This window comes from Branchiostoma lanceolatum, chromosome 11 (genome assembly GCF_035083965.1).
Source record: "Branchiostoma lanceolatum isolate klBraLanc5 chromosome 11, klBraLanc5.hap2, whole genome shotgun sequence".
Taxonomy (NCBI): Eukaryota; Metazoa; Chordata; class Leptocardii; order Amphioxiformes; family Branchiostomatidae; genus Branchiostoma; species Branchiostoma lanceolatum.
In genome coordinates this window covers 16,522,533-16,541,940 of record NC_089732.1, presented here as the reverse complement: position 1 = coordinate 16,541,940, position 19,408 = coordinate 16,522,533, and the positions used below count along the sequence as shown (strand labels likewise).

The following is a 19,408-nucleotide window of genomic DNA, read 5'->3' as shown; positions in this document are numbered from 1 at the left end:
ACTATAACCTGTTCCTCAACAACACCGTGGGTAAGTACAACCAGCTGTCCTACTACAACCTGTTCCTCAACAACACTGTGGGTAAGTACAACTAGCTGTACTACTGCAACCTGTTCCTCAACAATACTGTGGGTAAGTACAACCAGCTTTACTACTATAACCTGTTCCTCAACAACACCGTGGGTAAGTACAACCAGCTGTCCCACTACAACCTGTTCCTCAACAACACCGTGGGTAAGTACAATCAGCTGTACTACTACAACCTGTTCCTCAACAACACTGTTGGTAAGTACAACCAGCTGTACTACTGCAACCTGGTCCTCAACACTGTGGGTAAGTCATTATTATAATAAACCTTAACTGTCAAGTTTTTAATCATTTGGATAGATTATGACTAACATCAATAACAAAATTAATGGTCCTAATAAGAAGATGTTGTCAAATATGCCACTGGGTATGCCACTAAATGTGCAATTAATAGAATTATGTTCAAAATTCAAACTTTCAACTTCTGGAGTGTATACATGTCTCAAATTCCTTGTACATGCTGGGCCTAATATTCTTATTTCTAATAACTTGTAATTTTACTAGTTTTCACTCATGTTCATACCACAATAAGAATTGATTTGCAATTAGTTACCTTCGTCGACGAATGGTTTCGTCGACAAGGTTATTCGATGGTGCTTGTCTGTGTGTCTGTTAGTGAACAGAATAAGTCGAGAACGCCTGGATGGTTTGTTGTCGTAGTTGGTGTGTCGGTGTGTATGTGGGAAATCTCAAGATGATTAGATTTTGGGCGAACTGTTTTGCATAATTAACGAGAAAAGTGTAAAAATGTGTTACATTGTATGCTGAAGTATGTGTACGTGTCGGCTTTGTTTTTCCAAGGCGTCATGGATAGGGCAAGGAGGTCCTGAGGGGTCATGTTGAGGGCAGGAAACGTCAGTTACACAAATTGGCTGTGAGCCAGCTGTAGGCATAATGGTAAGGTAGTCTCCAAGCAGACCTATGGGTTGGCTATAGCAGGGGCAGGTTTTGCTTCAGACTGTGAAAGGGAATTACTCAAGAAGGGCTTGGTGGATGGTCATAAATTTCTGTAAGTACATAGCTTGAGTGCTGATGTACATGATTAGATACGTATTATGCAAATCAGTATCTAATTTGCATAATTAATGAGGAAAGTTTATACATCCATCAATTTCCATGATAGGACTCTTAAACATGTGACATATGTAACTGAGGAAGAGAGAAATATTAATAGATATCAGCTTTGCAAATGAGAACCTCATTGACATAATTAATGAGAAAAACTATAACTCGAGATGGTCTTGATGGATGGTCATGATTTTTGGTATGTAGATAGCTTACGTGATGCTTTGTATGATTGGATGATAATTATGCAAATCAAATTGTAACTCGCATAATTAATGAGGCAATTTTAAAAATCTGCTGTGTTCCATGATATGACTAATCAAATATGTGACATTTGTAACTAAGGAAGAGAGGAATGTTGATAGATAGGAAATATGCAAATGTGGGCCTAATTAGCATAATTAATGAGAAACTACTATAATTCCATACTAGTAAATGACGGCAATTTTATACTTGTGGCATTATGAAGTTGTGTGAATGTGAACACCATTGAATCAAATTATGCTAATAAGGAGGGAGCTTATTTGCATAATTGATGATAAATGTTAGCATAACCTTCTTTGTTAAGCTCATAGTCATAACAAGGAGGTTTGGACAACTTATGTTATTTGGGTGAAGAGGGTCAACTGGTATGATTGATGATTGATGAAAAACACTCCTAATACGTCAGTCATAAAGGTCAAAATCATTTGACGAAGGTATGAGGTCGTAGAACTCTTGTTAAGTATGGGTCGAGATTAAATCAAACTTAAACCCTTTTCTTGCTACTACAATCAGGCTACACGAACATCCTGACATCTCCGGCCGTGATAGTTGACTTCGTCCCCCCGTCTCCCGGACCGCTGTCGAACATCAGTCTGGACGAGACGAACGCGGAGGTGTGTGTGGAGTTTGTACCGGACGAGTGGGAGGGCAGATGTGTGGAGCAGACTCCTCTACCCAACCACAGGTACGAAATTATACAAAATTCAAGATACAGTTCAATGCAGTTTGATGGCATCTGCTGCTTTGTCCGCTTACTCTATACGTCTACATGTAAGTCTTCATCCACCCCATCCATACAGGGCCATAATAGACGGAGAGGGGTCCGGGACTGTGTTTAACGGAAACAAGCCTCTGCAGGACCTGCGCTATTTCCGGCCGAACACTTACGTCACGGGTAAGGTACACTCCATTTATGAGAAAACAAATCCATCAATTGCCTTCGATGTATTGTTTGTAATGAACTTGCTTGCAATGATTGCTTGTACTGTTACAACACAGACCTGTAGAATTTCGGACGTTCCATATTCGACTTAGCTGTGATATAGAATTGCAATAATAACCTATTACTAGTCAAGCCATTTATGCTGGAAATAGAATCAAATCATTAAATCTTTAGCCAATTGGGACGGTTTCCATGACAACGAGACGGGTATTTTCGGGTACACTTGGACGGTGGGGACGTATCACTGCCAGGATGACGTCCATCCGCACAAGGACCCGCACTCCCACCTGTACGGGGAGGACGAGTGGACGCACCAGGGGCTCGCCTACCCGCTGGAGCTGGACGGTGAGTCAAGCCTGTCTATAGTGACCTCTCAAGGACCTTAAGGAAATAGCCACAGTAGGCAGTTAGTCACTACAGATTTGATTATTTATAAATAAGATAATCTAAGAGGCCACAAAAAGTGACCCGAGTGGACAGGTGGTCCTGATCCTGAAGCGACCAGTCGCATAAGTCAGTCATGAAGCAAGCAGATGTGGTGAAATGTCTAATATTGTTTAGTGTTCAGTTTCCTTAACAGGGCACAATTATAAAAATTCTGTACATAATGAAATATTGCTTCACTCCAACAGATGGCTTCTACCACGTGTCCGTCCGCGCCTTGAACAAGGTTGAGTTCGGCGGCCCCCTAGCGACCACCGTGTGCCACACCACCCCCTACGTCATCGACACCACGCCCCCGTTTGTCAACCACGTCAAACTCATTAGCTACGACGAAGTCACCTTCGAACTTGTTGTGGAGTACAACGTCAGGTTAGAACCATGAAACCATTTCTAAGCATCGAAACATTTCATTACTGTAATAAATAACCGTCTTTAGTAACCACTCACGGGACAGAACTTGAAATACTTGGATCAATGGAATTAATAATCTAAAACTTTAAAACATAACCACCGAAAGCGACACCCAAAAATGACCAGGTGAGCCTTATGAAGCGGTGGTCAGCAGTAAATTTTTTTGCTGTGATAGATTCTGAATTGTCTGAACCTTTTAAAGTTAACTTTGCCATAATGTTGTGATATCAGTGACCCACTCTCCAACATCCGGGAGGTTGACATCGGGTTGGGGAAGAGCCACAGGGATGTTTTCATCAAGGACTGGCATCGTCATGACAACCTTACCCACGTGGTCCTGTACTACCGCATTCCGGACGGCATCCCCACATGGATCAAAGTCAGGGCTATCAACAATGGTAAGAGTTGATTCAATTGACGTATACCTTTAAATTTCAGGACACATGGCTGATAACTGCTATCCTTCACATGGACAGAGGCAATGCTTCTTTTGCCTGTTCTTCCTTCCTTCTTAATCTTCAGAAGGCGGCAGTCCAAAGTATGGAAATCCCCATGGCCAAGGCATTGCACGTCTCAGCGAAAACCCAACTTACAAAAGTAGGAATTCGAACGGAGAAAGAAAGAATGAAAAGAGTTTTTGCATTACCAGTTAAACTGTTGTTTTTTCTTAAATTTTATAATCTTTTCTCCGGTGTGTGTTTAGTCGACCTGCGTACAGCCAGCCATGCCCCCAGACCCCTGATCGTGGACTTGACGCCGCCGGTACCGGGCACAGTGCACGACGGGGAGACCTACAGTCGGGACCGGGCCTTCCAGGCGGTCGGCAACCGGGTCTGCGCCAGCTGGAAGGACCTTCACGACGAAGAGAGCGGAATTGGTAACTTTCTTTATTTCTACGAATTTTAATGGATGAGTTTCTATCTCCTTTGATTGCAACATAGACTGTATACAGCAGTTTGAAGATGTTCCATCCTTTTTTCAGGTTTTTACCTGTGGGGAGTGGGAACATCAGTCGGTGCAGACGACATCGTCTCGTTCCACGAGCTCCCTCACACCCAGCACGCCGCCTGTGCCGAGCTGAACCGGACCCTGCAGCACGGTGGGACCTACTACAGCACCCTGGTCGCCTTCAACCTCGGACATGCCGCGAAAAACGTGTCTGTCTCCAGTGATGGAGGTAAGAAAATCATTCTTACTGTGCTGTTTTAAATGGAAGATTGCCAAGGGTGGTTGGGGCTACGCGGTCGACATATTGGGATGGTGATTTGGAATTTGTAAAATGGCAAAATGTGATGAACAATACCATTAACATCAATGCACACCAGCAATCAGTCAACAGTGACGGGAGACGGTACAAACTTTCCTACACCTTTTCCTACCACCAGATCCCTTCGAATATGCCTTAACGTCTCCATTGTAGCCTTTAAGAAGTCCATCCTCAGTCACTACCGCCACCTTCTATGCGATAAATTTGATCCCGAAAACATATACACCGGCCTGGTACACACCCTGTTCCTAGACCCTGACTTAGTAATTATTATCTTTTTTATATCATCTGTACTATTTGTGTTATCTTTATTTCTATTTATGCCACTAAACGACATCATGGTTTTACCATTGGCTTATTCAATAGTGGTCACTTTTTTATCATTTATCCTTGTGTAATTATTATTTGTTTCTCTTGTATATATTCACCATGTTTTTATGTTGGGCAGGGGTCTAGTGAAAGAACTTATAGTTCTGTTACCCCTGTCCAGTTACCTCTGTAACGAAGTTTAATAAGTAAATAAATAAAGAATAGATACAGACGTCACATGTCCGTTAAGTCTCGTGTCGGTAAGGTCACGTGTCCTTTGTGATTGGTCATTAGCCCTGATGAAGACTGTAGTATGGATACCCTCAAGACTTAAAGAGGCGTGTTTGCAGTGCTGCAACAACATTTAGTGGTTTACTGTAATAACATTTGTCATTGTTTACAGTATTGTACGACGCCACCCCACCGGAGGAGGGCTGGGTGAAGGACGGCCTTGACCCAAACCATGACGTCACCTACTCGTCTGAAACGGCGAGCGTCAGCGCGCTCTGGGAAGACTTCCGGGATCCGGAGTCCGACATTGCTGACTACGAAGTTACCGTGTGGAGGAAGCATTCCAACAATGGCAATTATCTCGTATCATTCTCATCTACAAAAAGAGGTCGGCAGTAGAGACGCTGATGGCCCGCCTCAGTCCCTTCTGATAGGCGGTGATGATAATGAAATGGGTTTTGATCAGTCACTGACAAAAATAGAGGACGGTATCTGAAACGTATGGCCGTTTGCAAAACGTATCCAGTTGCTTCGAGTAACTTTTGTATTGTCTATCTTTTCATCAAAAGGATTTCTAACCTTCATCAACGTATTAAGCAAAAATAAGCGTTGTTTAAGGATCGGTTCTCTCCGTGAATATATATGAACATTGAAATATTTGTCAAAAACGTTGTTTCCTTCTCATTATTGCAGGTAACAGCAGTGCTGATACAGCTCCTCACGTCATCCACGAAGCGACCTCTGTCGGCAAAGAAGCGAACAGCATCAACTGGCACCACTTCCACCTGCACGACGGAGACTTCGTGTACGTTGTTGTGAACGCGTCGAACGGAGCCGGCAGCGTGGTCGTGACGGAGTCGGACGGGTTCACGCTGGACACTTCCGCTCCGGAAATGCGTTTCATTGGAGACGGGAGCCAGCCAGGGACGGACCTTCAATACTCGGTAGATAATGACTGATAATCTAGGATTTACTATGAGTGGAGGGTTGGTCTTTAACGTAAAGAAAGCAAGTGAGGCAGGACTTCATATAGAACAAAAGCATATAGAACATCCCTAACATTGCAGCTGCTCAGCCAACCATATGAAACGGTAAGATGATATCCAGGTCATGATAATTATTTATTTCCACAGCCGAGCACCACGGATCTCTCCGTGAACTGGGAGTTCGATGATGTCGAGTCCGGGATAGACCACTATAAACTAGCCGTGTTCCAGTACCATGGAGGGAGCCGTCTGCAGATCTACCCAGCACAGAAGTTAGTTACCTTTCTGTTCCAACTTGCCAATATCACTTTGTTACATATTGGTTATTACAGTGCCTATGTTTTCGGTGCCATTGTCTTGCTTCTTGGTTGCCTAATGAACAGCACGACCCAAGAAGCACGTGGGTGTCTTTTATGGTACTTGATTGGTATATAGCTTTTGACCTAATGGGCAATGGTTAAAGTTTGCTCCCATGGACCTCCTCTGGAACTGTAGTGGTATTGTAGTCAATATAATAAAGGTTACCCGAACGATTAATGTGTAACAAGATAACTGTATCAAGAATAACAGAAGACCATAAGGTATCTGAGGCACATTTATCAATCCAGGGTTGACGAAATTGCATCGCAGTAGCAATTAATAAGGCGTCGCCAAAAGCGAATTCCCCAGGGTATGCCTTCGTGGAAATCCTATGATATTTGCAAATTAATCGCAGTACTATACTTACGGCTTCACCCCTGACGCGTCGCCAAAATATGTTTCTCTTATTCCATGTTGGTAAGGAATAACTGGGTGACAGTTGAGGGCAGTGCCGCGGGTTGGACCAGCAGCGCACCGTTGACCCTTGTACCCGGCGCGCGGTACAGTGTGCGGGTGTCCGCTGTCAACGGGGCTGGACTGACCACTACACACGACACGGACGGCGTCATCATAGATCCTACTCCACCATCGGTTAGTCAACCTCCCCTTACGTTACCACCTAAGTATGGATACAGCTGATTGCTTTTATCAATAAGATAGAAATTACATCTTTGAAGTTTTGGTTTTGGTCAAGGATTACCCTACTCTTCCAAGCAGATACATTTTAAAATGTATGGTTAGCAGGCTCCTTTTGCTCGAGTTTATACTTGCCGTACAAGCTGTTGCACTATACGTCAAACGTCGGTTATACCAGCTATACAGATACAAATTAGGCACAGGCACGAAAAGCTGCAGGCCCTGATGGCATTCCAGGAAGGATTATAAAGGAATTCGCGTACGAGTTGAGCACGCCCATGTCAACTATACTGAATACTTCAATAGCTGAAGGGTACGTCCCCACCCAATGGCGGCGAGCCAATGTAGTCCCTCTACCCAAGACAACCCCTCCTGACTTAAATGAGCTCCGTCCAGTGTCATTGACTCCCATCTTAGCTAAAGTGTCTGAAAGTTTTGTTTCTGCATGGACTCTCAACGACATCAAGCCCGGGATTGACAAGTCACAGTTCGGTTGCGTGGCAGGAAAGTCAACCACACATTGCCTTGTAGACATTGTACATCACCTGTCCAAGATATCGGACCAACCTAGCACTGTCAGCACTCTTATCCTGACCGACTTCGCCAAAGCGTTTGATAGAGTTGACCATACGATTGCAGTGACTAGCCTTCTCAAACTTGGACTGCGCGCTTCAGTGGCCCGGTGGATCATCAGCTTTTTGGCGCAGAGGAAACAACGGGTACGCTACAAAGATTCCTTTTCGGATTGGAGTGAGACGACATGCGGTCTTCCCCAAGGGACAGTACTGGGGCCCATAGTGTTCCTGGCATTAATAAACAGCGCCGCTGAGAATGCGATGGCAAATCGTTGGAAGTTCGTTGACGATCTGAATATGATCGAGAGTCGTCACAGAAACGCACTCCCTACGATTCAACACGATCTAGACGAGCTGAATAATTGGTCTGCGACTCACAAAATGAAACTCCATCCGAAAAAGTGCAAGGTGATGCACCTACACTTCTCAAGAACTGTCCCACCTTTACCAACATTCAAGATAGATAATCACCCCCTACAGGAGGTTAAAGTGGCCAAGTTATTGGGATTGTACATGCAAGCAGACCTGCGATGGAACGCCCATGTTGACCACATGGTAAAGAAAGGTGGCATGAGACTGTTTCTGCTTAGAAAATTGAAAGCATTCCGACTGCCCACAGAAGATTTAGTCACCATCTACACAAGTTACGTCCGACCGGTGTGCGAGTATGCCGTACCAGCGTGGCATCCGGGCCTCACTCAAGCACAACGTAACCAGCTGGAGAAAATCCAAAGGCGTGCCTTGAGAACCATCCTCGGTAAAGACTACGCACACTATGCAGATGCCTGTCTCCTACTTGGCCTTGAGACTTTGGAGCAACGGAGAGACCACCTGTGCTTGGCTTTTGCCAGAAAACTCCTCCAATTACACGAGTACCGTCATTGGTTCCCTCCTCGCAGGGGTGACATTAGCGGGCGAAAAACACGGTCTAGCAACCAGCTTGACTCCTTCAAAACAAGAACAGAACGCTTTAAGAAAAGCCCGATGCCCTACATGACTATGCTTCTGAACAATGTTGACTCTGCCAGTTCCTTGTGATAGTGCAATGCCCACGGACATTTTGTGTTTAATGTAATGTAACAGGCATCTATGGTAGATTGTTAACTGTACTTGTGCATCAATATTTTATTGCGATCGTGATTTATACGTAAATGTAATAGTAGAAGTATTTTAAAGGGAATGACCCCAATTTGTTGAAAATATTTGCGATTTTAAACATTGTAACACCAGCGCAATTCAGGTAACTACGGAAACCTGCGATGCTGTTGTCTGTAAAAAGTTGTGCAATAATGATAATAAACCATTCTACTACTACTACTACTAAATTACAGAGGTTATTGGATGCAGTTTATTGGTCAAGAGTTCGCTCCGACAGGACAAGTTGATGACCAAATCTTAGCAGTACTCTCTGTCACTGTCTATACCGTCTTAGAACAGCAAAAGTAACTAAATCCTTACCCACCTGTAGAATCTTTACGTTGCCGTTGATGTGATGCCCGGTGAGCTGGAGGAGTTGCATGACGGGTACGTTCTACACACGGACCTGTCCGCCATCTTGGTGTCATGGCGGGCCACTGACGGAGAGAGCAAGGTCATGGCGTACTGGGCTGCTCTGGGGACGTCACCAGGTGGGTAGCATGGAAGTGTGGGGGGGGGGGGGATCTGTAAAACAAACAGACATTAGATATCTTGCTTGAGGTTTTTCATAATATCATCAGATTCGACGTAGTTTATGTACTTCGGTTTAGATGTACACTTTCATTGTATTTTGTTCGGAGCTGTCTTCTATTGGTAGCAACATCTTTTTATACAGGTTAACATGCAGAAGACTCCTGTTGCCTGTATTTTTTTCATCTGTGTCAATTTGCAACTAAGAATTATGGTTGCGAAAGAGAAATTATGTTCCATGAATTAATGGACTAGTAACATTTTCTGTTTATTCTCAGGTGGCAAGGACGTAATGCCGTTCGAAAATATGGGAGCTGATAGAAGTGCCTACATCAACAACCTGCAGCTGCAACTGTACGACGAGGCCACGGGGTCACCAGTATACTACGTCACAGTGAAGGCGCAGAATGGAGCAGGCGCAATTTCAACGGAAGTTGTTTCAAGGTAAACCTGCCTTGCTCTTTCAGCAGCTAGTTTCAACAAGAATATGATGAACAGCGTCCTACAACTAGATTCGAATTTTTAAAAAACTTTAGTTTAAATCGGGGACGCTTCATTTCCATATCAATTCAAATATCATGAATTGTTTGCTGACGAGACAAAATATATTTTATAGATTTCAACTTAAAAGACAAGAGAACAAAACCAACAATGTAAATCACTATCAGAGACAGAAACAACTAACTAGTTGAACTCAGTGCAACTTTCATTCCAGTCCCATTAAGGTAGTGCCCGGTGACAAGGCAGGTGTGGTTGTGGACGGCCCGCGTATGACGGACGGTGAAGCTGATGACGTGTCAACTGTAGATGTGGATTACCAACTACACACGGGGACGGTCACTGTGCGCTTCAGGGTAAGAATGATGGGCGTTTGTAAGGATCGGTAGTTAGCGGTTTCAGTTTATATTACTATCGCCCAGGTGTTCCTCATAAAGGGCTGTTTACAAGGCTTAATGAAAGCCATGAAACTCTTGCTCCAGATTCCCTTTTGCTAACCAAACACGTCACAATATACTTGCATTCTAAAACAGGGGTTCGAGAGTGCGAGGCATGGCATTGTGCACTACGAGTGGGCGGTCGGTACTGCAGCGCTTTGGGATGACGTACAGCCTTATTCGTCGGCAGGGATCGTGCTGTATGACGATAACGCAGACATGGAAGGTAAGAGACGCTACGGCCATGAAATCTAATGGCAAGACTATCGTTGACCTCACTTCAAACACCTTGTAAGACAAATCAACTGAACTGATTTCTTAAACCTCCACAGGTCTCGGGGGAGAAGGCCATGCACAATCCCTGCGGCCCCTCCGCCCAGGCCAACTCTACTACACAACCGTGCGAGCGATCACCGGCACCGGGAACATCCTAGAGTCCGCGTCAGACGGGTTCACGGTAGACGTCACTCCTCCACAGGTCGACTTCCTCGGCTTCGGCGTCACGTCTGAAGATGAAGAGTACGCCTTCGGGTCTGACGTGTCCCGCTACCAGCTGTCAGCAGACTACATCACAGCGGAGTGGGGCTATAGGGAGGAGGAGAGTGACGTGGTGTTCGCTACGTTTGCGTACGGGACGTACCCAGGCAGCCATGACGTGTACAACCGGACTGTGACGAGCCAGAGGACGTCGGTACCGAACAGTCTCGTGCATCCCTCGTCACAGGGGCGGCCCAACATTCTCAGCCTTACAGCAATCAACTCGGTAGGTATTTTTTTTTCTTGATCAGCACTATATCACACATAAGTAGTGCGAACATGTCCATTTCAACTTCGAAAACCAAGGTTAGCTGGCGTCCTAGCGTTTCAACATGAAAGAGGTACTCGTATGTTTTGACTCTAGTCAAAAGGATAAGCCACCGATGTTAGTGAATGCGTCCTTCAAATGTTGACCAGACATTAGATTCATATAGTCTGGTACAGATTAACTTGATATATTGCATCCAACTAGTACATATGTAGCATTGTTACATGAATTGTACAATGGAAAATGTCTAACATCTGCTAGCAGACCATTTGGTATGCCCATTAAAACTTTATTTCAGGTCGGCCTGCGTACTGTCGCCCTTTCCGCGAGCCTGACCGTGGACTCGACCCCACCCGTAGCTGGTGACGTCATGTGCCCACGTCACCTCCCCGGCACGGATGAGCTCCGCTGCACCTGGCACGGCTTCCGGGACGAGCAGAGCCACATCGACCACTTCCGGTTCGGCGTCGGCACGGAGGAGGGAGACGACTCCGTATTCCCTTTTACCAGAGTGTCGGGAAAAGCTGACAGGTTCAAGGCGAAAGGTACGCACGTCTTAAAACCGATTCTTCATAAGAATAACAGGGCAAAGAAATACCTGTACAGGGACACCTTCATTCGACATATACAAAATAGGAAATTTTAGACGAACTAGATGAAGAGCGTTGATGATGACTAGATACGATTACTTAAGAGATTTATTCATGAGTATAAGTCTTTTCAAGCACTTACAGAAATTTATGCCCAATGCCAGTTATTCATATTTCCCAAAACAACAGTTGCAAAACAACAGTTGAAATTTTTATCACGTGTAGGATTTGCTGGGCAGTTTCTGCGGCACCAGGAAAGCTACTACGCCACAGTGATCGCCTACAACGCAGTAAGCGGGAAAACATCAGCCTACTCAGCGGCAATCGTCATCGACGACACCCCGCCAGTAACCGGGACTGTGGCGGAACTGGACAGTATCTACCATGCTGACTTAGAGGGAGACGACTCAGATGGAAGAGGGAAGTGTGACAACCAAGAAGGTAAAATAGCAACAGCTATATTGTCAAAATCTGTTGATAACATTAGCTGGAAAGTACAAAACAATATCAGTCATGAACAGCCAAGAACATGACTCTGCATTTACAACTTCAACAGGGGTTCTAGTTTCACGGATGGGAAGGCAAAATCACTCACCCAAGTTAGATCAAAGACATAACAGTAATACACTATTTTTATCATTTCAGACTGCCAGGAGATGGATGCCGTGTGCCAAGCTTCTGTCACTCAAGTTACTGTTGCATGGCAACCATTTACGGACCCGGAGACACCGATCACCAGGTGGGTATTTTTGTAGCAAAAAAAAATTCAAACCTTAGACCACAGTCCATTATATAGTACAAGCAAAGATGGAAATAGGTACGAGATTCTGAATATGGTTTCATGTTAAGATGCCATCGACGATACAAGCATGATACTGAAACAGAGCCAGTAGACAGCTACATACGCATTAATTCAAACATTCCCGGTTACGTTTCAGGTACGAAGTCGCGGTTGGTACAGTGCCGGGAGGAGCAGAGCTGCACAGCTTCCGCCAGGTTCCCGATCATGACGCTCGCTTCTTTGTTGTCAAGAACTTAGACCTGTCGGACATCAGACAGGTTATCATGGATTCTTGCCTCTTAAGAATCTACAGACACTTCAAACAGCTCAGTACAGATAGTAGTGCCGTAAATGCCTCAACAACATGAATCAACGTTTTTCATGATAATCTAACCACCACCACGACGATGCTGCAATGCCTTCATTATCTACTGCTACGAAACTAAATGTTGCTAGAAGTCTTTCGCTGACCAATGTCAAAGACCCATATGCATCATAGGCCATCTATGTCCTACTTTGACAGTAAACTTGAAGGTAAACGCATCTCCCATCGTTTATCTCTACAGGTGTTTGTGACAGTGAGAGGACACAACGCCGCGGGCCTGTCCAGTGTTGCCGTGTCTGACGGCGTCTACATCAGTAAGATCAGTGCCGGGTTACCGCCTCTCACTCCGCTTATTGTGAGCGATGGGGACTCCCATAGAGGCGACATGTAAGATGTGCTTTCCTGAACATGTAATCTTTACATACAACATAACTGTGACTATCTGAATATTGATTGATTGCTTCACAAATACAGAGTTGTAAATGGCATAGATCCCTTGTTGCCTTGAACTTCGTCGTACACATGAACAAAGTTCCAGGTACATCAAATGTCTATAAATGTACTCAGAGGCAGCCCAGACAATAAAAATCACAGCGTCTCATCGTGTTACACAAAAATGTCATCTTGATGCCAGGTTATTGAAAGTCCATAAAACATATCGTTGATAACAGATCATACCTGGCAGTTTTAATTCACATCCTCAAGATAAAGACCATGAACTGTGTTACCTGATGATACTTGTAACATGCCTGTTTTGTAAACAGAGACTTCCAGAGCCATAACGATGAGATCAGCGCGCACTGGGACTTCAGCGGCGACCCCTGCCCTTCCGCCCGGACAGAGTGGTCAGTGGTCAGGCTGGACGGGCTGGAGATCTGGCCGCTTACCGAGCTGTCTCCAGGTAACTTTCAAGCATAAAAACTTTCACAAGGAATTCGCACACGTCGTTACCGCGTTAGGATCACGCCGTAGTTACGTGACTATAAACCAGCATATAGGCCGACTGGCATGAACAGTAGAATTCAATTATGGAGCTTAACATCAGTTTGACTTAATATTATTTGCCGTGTTACTGCCTTAGGTTGTAAACAACGTTTGGTTAAAGCTCTACTTTCCTAAGTTGCATTTTGTCTGTAACATAACGCTGGCGGATTGAAAGGAATGCAAAGAAAGCCATGTTTTTCTCAATCCACATTCAGGCGCAGACAGTGCTACATCGGACGAGTTTGACCTCCGGGACGGTGAAACGTACTACACCGTTGTCAGGGCAACCAACCAGCTGGGCTACAGCTACTCTGTCAGGTCTGATGGCGTCACCGTCAAGCTGGAGCCTCTCGTTCCCGGGGTAGTGAGGGACGGCCCCATCATCGGGTTCGACCTGTCACATCAGCAATCCGTGTCGTCACTGTCGGCCAACTGGGATAGCTTCGGAAAGGACTACGGCCTCGGGGACGACGCTGCCATTGATGGTAGGTCTTTGTTTATAAGAAGACTATCTAAGCAACACATTTAGCTAGCTCAATCGCCCCGACTTCATACAAGATGTTAAAGCAAACTTCATGTAATGTTTTCAAAGAAAGCATACTGTCTATCTGATCAGTTCATTTGTAAGTTAATATTTGTTATGCTAAATAACATCGTCTACATTTTAGATGTTAGACCAAGGTTTAGTTATATTATGAGAGATGTCATTCTCCAAATTTGAACAGTTTATCTTTCGGGAGATTTCATTTTGAAATGTGCTATATTTCTAACTGTTCTTTGTTCGCCAATTTAAGGGGAGACCGTTGAGAATAGAGACCACCAAATTATAGACCACTACGAAGTCGCAGTGGGAACTGACCGACGCTACCCAAGCACCCGCACCAACATCCGCCCATTCATCAATGTCGGACAGAACAAGACCGTTACTTTTGAACACCTTCAGCTTATCCCGAGGACAGGCATTTACTACGTCACTGTAAGGGCTGTCAGTCTTGCGTCATCCACGACGGAAGTGACGTCAAACGGCATCCGGGTGGGATTCGGAGGTGACATCATCTCTCATGGAGAGGTACAAGTACCAAGGTACGCGACAACTTTGCTGGTCCTTCCGTTATAACCTATACTTACTTTATAATATAAAATGTTGCTGTGATAGAGTCTCAATATAATCTTCATTTTACTAGTCTTTGTGTTGTTCTATTAAGCGCTATTCTGAGACCGCTTGGCAATCAAGATCCGGCAGAAATCCACTTGAAGTAAGACAAAATAGAATATAAAACAGCTGTAGAATAACTGGTAGATATATGCCAACAATGGTGGCAGTTATTAAAATATAGGATGTTCCCTATTGCATTGCTGTATTTCAACACCTTTCCTCACCCACAGATACATCTCTTCCGACGCGAACATCACGGTGGCCTGGAGTGATTTTGAGTTCACCATGCCCATCCTCCTCTACCAGTGGGGCATCACAACCAACCGGACCAAACTGGACCAGACGGACTGTATAGAGCTGGTAAAAGATTTCTGATCAATCAATCTTTCTTTTTTTCTTCCTTTTAATACAGTCTTATGTATGGTGTTTGCGCTCACGTGACAATGACGTCAGACTCGCGCGTCATACTGGTGGGTTAAACATGAAATTCGCCGGGTAAATTTGTATTTTTTATGTTCAGGTAACTTGACTTGACTTGACTTGACTTGACTTACATGGTGGCTGTAATGTCACGTGAGAACACCTCATTATGGTTAACATGAAAAGAAATGAAACCTTCTCGTCGTCATCTTTTCTATGTATTCACATTTGCAATTTTACCGCTTTCCAGCAAAACTTTCACGAAGATGGTTACGCCGGTAACAGCGAAGAGCACGCCCACCTGTTTGACATCTACCCTCTGACGAAAGTGGGCAGGAACACCATGGTTCAACACGGAGACCTGGATCTACAGCATGGCCACACGTATCACGTCGTTGTCGTGGCAACGGACGAGGCTGCGCAGTGCGCCATGGCTCTAGCTGACGTCACCATTGATACCAGCCCTCCAGAAGATGGACATGTGTTTGTGGGATCACCGGGAGACATGGTGAATAGGCAAATCATGATGCTAACGAGTATCTCTAGGACTGACTGTGTGCAGTACTCTACAATAGAGTAGTTGCAGCCTTAGCGTCCTATGTTATGTTTGTTTGTTTGTTTGTTTGGCAAGATTTTCTAGCTTTAAAGGACAAAATATCACTCCTGATCTATGACAGTGCACTTGCTCAAAGGCATTGCTCGTCACTACACGTGTTGAGTTAATTAGGAAATAAAAAGTCATTTTTAACACCGGTTGAAGTCTCATTAAAGAATGAGAGATGAGTTTTTCTCTTGTCTTCGCCAGAACGTCATGTACACAGCCATGGCTGACCGGATGGAAGTATTATGGGATGGCTACCATGACAACACAAGTGGCATCGCCCGGTTCGAAGTCGCCCTGCTGTCGGACGGCGACTACCAATCACAGGGCGGGGAACGACGTACCGCTGAAGTCGATTTCATTCCCGTCACCGGCAACGAATCCTCCTACATGTTTGTCGACATTGACCTGAAGGTAGCTACGATTTGTATAACTATATGTGCGACATGAGATGACAGTGGGTCATTGGGATGCTATTATCTTTGCTCACGTGGCATGTTTTGAAACCTATGCGTTGCCATCTCTTTAGTAGCAAAAGTGTCTGGTGTTGCTACTCACTTATTTAGACAAAGGAAATGATAGACCTTGCACTTACATTTGTAGCAATATATAACTTTTGTAAGGCAAAGATAAATAGGTTTTGATGACGGATATTTCCAGTATCAAAATGCTAAATCGGACTATCTACTTGTAGTGGTAAATGCTTGTAACCCCCTTGGGATATATGTATTGTATCCAATGCACAAAAGGTGGCACTAAGGATTTACATGTTTCTCCATTTCAGCCTGACACCCCGTACTATGTAACCTTCCGCGCCGTTAACCGGGCAGACCTGGAGACGGAGTCCACCACCCCGCCCATCCTACTGGACCGGCGGGACCCTGTCTCCGGTGACGTCATGGACGGGTTCGACTTCGAAAGCGACGCGACTCACCAGAGCTCCTTATCCGAAATGAAAGGTAACCAGAACTAGTTAGAAAACTAGCCGCAACTGAATATTGTGACATTAGAATATTTACCAAGAAAAGGTTCAAACAGGTCCAGTTGTTGAAGAAACTGCTAGATAATCACAAATCCAATTGTTTTCTATCAATATTTATCATGATGTCTTAAACTATACTAAGACATACCAATTTTCAAAGATATCCATCTATAGCTTGGCAAGTTATCCTGTTATCCACTACACTAAACAAAGTGTCCTTGGTGGAAGCAAGAAAAAAATGGTCGGTTTCCAATACGATAGGACAAACCAATGGGTGTCCCTGCACGAAATACTGCACGATAGTGTGCTCATGATATGACTGATCATCCTCTTGTTTTCCAGGTGTGACTTTGCACCTTCCTAACCCCGTGGGCGACCCCTGTCCCAAGAGGAGCTTTCCGATGGACGAAATGTACGACAGCTGGTCTACTTTGCATATGACAGGACTGTGGGGAGTTTCAGGGAAAAGACGGATTCTGTTCGACCCTGAGCAGGTACCTCAACGCATTTTAAATATTCTGCTGCAATTTTCTAACACCCTTCACGCGATTTATACATTAACATTTTACTGACAGTAGCTACAAAATAAATGGTGTATAGCAAAGTGATCTCCTCTTGTCTCTTGTGTTTTTATTTTGTATCTTGTCAGCTATCGTTTGACGAAGACGAGGGCCTGTCGATCCGTCTGACACGTGATATAGAGTACGAGCGGATGATGTCAGGAGCCTACTCTACAGAGGTAGACGGGAGCAGAACGGGAGAATACGAGGTGAGAAAACACTCTGAAGCGATTAAATTGTTTCAATATCTCGCATTATTGAGATGCTGTAACATGTTCATGTGCGTAGAACAGCAAGTTATCCTTTGGGACTGGGGTAGCTGACTCTTACCAATAAGGTGACAGTTCCTTAACGTTAAAACCTATAACCCTCACTAATTTGAAAGCGATTTAGTTTTAATCACGTAGTCGCATCTTGAATCTATGATGTTTCGAAGGTGTTTAATTTCCTTACTGCTTGAGGACTTAAACCGCTGTTAATTTTCTTCAAGTTGATAATTTGCAAAACGGGTGATTCTATTTAATGAAAAGATGTGATCTAATCTGTGACCTTTCCAGATGGACATCATTGCTGCCAGTGGCGATCTACAGGCTGTCACCAGTGTTGTGTTCTGGAACGGACCAGAAGGCGTGGTCGGAGATCACAACGGCATGAGCCTTGAAGAAGACGCTATTTTCCCCAGCAGCAATGAGAACTGCAGTTGCTGCCAGTCAGGAAATGACAGTACAGGAGACACCGGCAACGTTACAGCGTCTAATGTAACAAGTAAGTCTCTATCCGAGATTTAATATCCAAGTACCTAGGTCCTGAAGTGAAGAATGTTTTGGGTATGCTCCCGTCCATGACCATGTCGATAAATTGACATCTAAATGTATCTCTAGACGTACGAATCGTTATGTATAGTGTGTTTTGTATTGCTTTTAATGAAAAAGTACATGATCGTCTTCTAAAAGAAAAGTTTATCTTTCTAGGTGACTGCAATTGTACCTGCACTAGCCCTACAAGTGAACCGCAAACCTCAACTGAAGAACCGACGAGTACGACTGAACCCTCGCCAGACTGGACCATTGAAAAAGATGATGTGGAGGGAGAAACCCCCGGGATGGAACCCGACTCAAATGACTCTCCATATGCTTCTTGTGGACTACAGCTTCATCCAGGTAACGTTCAAACTTTTGAATTGGTTATTCATGAGATGTTGAACCAATGTAAGGATTAGATTCACTACCTTATTTTTGACTTGACTTTCCAGTTGTGACAAAAAGGCATTTCTAAACAGAGGTTATTTCATGTATGTATATTCATTTTCAGAAACGGTAAACAGTCCAAGCTACGTCGGGCTGTGGTGTCGGTTTGCGAACGGGACAGAAGCAGAACAAGGAGAAACCGTGAAGCTGGACTTCGACCCGTCAGCTGCCTGGCACACGTACACCTTACAGTTCATGGAGGAAAAGATCTTTGCAACAAAGGTTGGTCAACAGTTTAAGAGACAAGAGTACGTACACAGAAAGCACACACCATTCGTCGAATCCATAGTGGTCTCCGCTGTTTGGACTCAGAAAAGCTATTGGGGAACTTTAAGTGAGATTACAAATTTGGGATTATGATTATACAAACGCTTCGTCAGGGCTTAACGATTACACACCTTGTCTGCTAATTATCAATCATTAGCAACTCTGAATCTGCATCGGTACATGTAATCGGGACTAATGTATCATTGTCAGCAGCTTTGACTAATAAATATTAAACTTCCATATATCCCCAGGTGGATAGATCAGTACGATTGTACATCGATGGCCAGTTGAAGGCAGTCCTGACCGGAATCCCCGCCCTGAGCCCGACAACCCAGCTGATTCTCAGCACCTGGAACAAGCATGACTGGATTCCCGAGTTAGTGGACCCGTTCGAACCGCCAACAACAACCGCCTCGTTCCGTTCTGTTAGGTACATACCACGACGTTCTTGTTACTTTTACATCTTATAAGTACGTTACAGCAAGGTAAAGCTTTTTATTGACACCTTT

The 19,408-nt window shown here is 44.5% G+C and overlaps 1 protein-coding gene across 1 annotated transcript in view; it reads left to right on the top strand.

Annotated features, from left to right (window-relative positions):
* LOC136444433 (uncharacterized) overlaps positions 1 to 19,408 on the top strand; it is a 49,034-nt gene that overhangs the window by 22,068 nt on the left and 7,558 nt on the right. The window contains exons 32-65 of the mRNA XM_066441982.1: positions 1,930 to 2,101; positions 2,217 to 2,311; positions 2,534 to 2,704; positions 2,992 to 3,172; positions 3,446 to 3,612; positions 3,918 to 4,091; positions 4,197 to 4,391; positions 5,194 to 5,373; positions 5,715 to 5,965; positions 6,155 to 6,279; positions 6,790 to 6,958; positions 9,047 to 9,206; positions 9,525 to 9,690; positions 9,962 to 10,100; positions 10,278 to 10,407; positions 10,514 to 10,944; positions 11,285 to 11,531; positions 11,802 to 12,017; positions 12,222 to 12,315; positions 12,515 to 12,635; positions 12,924 to 13,069; positions 13,447 to 13,583; positions 13,882 to 14,151; positions 14,461 to 14,749; positions 15,053 to 15,182; positions 15,493 to 15,750; positions 16,048 to 16,257; positions 16,628 to 16,802; positions 17,168 to 17,319; positions 17,475 to 17,594; positions 17,943 to 18,150; positions 18,357 to 18,545; positions 18,697 to 18,854; positions 19,151 to 19,329. Of these exons, the coding sequence (XP_066298079.1) occupies positions 1,930 to 2,101; positions 2,217 to 2,311; positions 2,534 to 2,704; positions 2,992 to 3,172; positions 3,446 to 3,612; positions 3,918 to 4,091; positions 4,197 to 4,391; positions 5,194 to 5,373; positions 5,715 to 5,965; positions 6,155 to 6,279; positions 6,790 to 6,958; positions 9,047 to 9,206; positions 9,525 to 9,690; positions 9,962 to 10,100; positions 10,278 to 10,407; positions 10,514 to 10,944; positions 11,285 to 11,531; positions 11,802 to 12,017; positions 12,222 to 12,315; positions 12,515 to 12,635; positions 12,924 to 13,069; positions 13,447 to 13,583; positions 13,882 to 14,151; positions 14,461 to 14,749; positions 15,053 to 15,182; positions 15,493 to 15,750; positions 16,048 to 16,257; positions 16,628 to 16,802; positions 17,168 to 17,319; positions 17,475 to 17,594; positions 17,943 to 18,150; positions 18,357 to 18,545; positions 18,697 to 18,854; positions 19,151 to 19,329 (6,205 nt within the window). The remainder of the gene's footprint in view (positions 1 to 1,929; positions 2,102 to 2,216; positions 2,312 to 2,533; positions 2,705 to 2,991; positions 3,173 to 3,445; positions 3,613 to 3,917; positions 4,092 to 4,196; positions 4,392 to 5,193; positions 5,374 to 5,714; positions 5,966 to 6,154; positions 6,280 to 6,789; positions 6,959 to 9,046; positions 9,207 to 9,524; positions 9,691 to 9,961; positions 10,101 to 10,277; positions 10,408 to 10,513; positions 10,945 to 11,284; positions 11,532 to 11,801; positions 12,018 to 12,221; positions 12,316 to 12,514; positions 12,636 to 12,923; positions 13,070 to 13,446; positions 13,584 to 13,881; positions 14,152 to 14,460; positions 14,750 to 15,052; positions 15,183 to 15,492; positions 15,751 to 16,047; positions 16,258 to 16,627; positions 16,803 to 17,167; positions 17,320 to 17,474; positions 17,595 to 17,942; positions 18,151 to 18,356; positions 18,546 to 18,696; positions 18,855 to 19,150; positions 19,330 to 19,408) is intronic.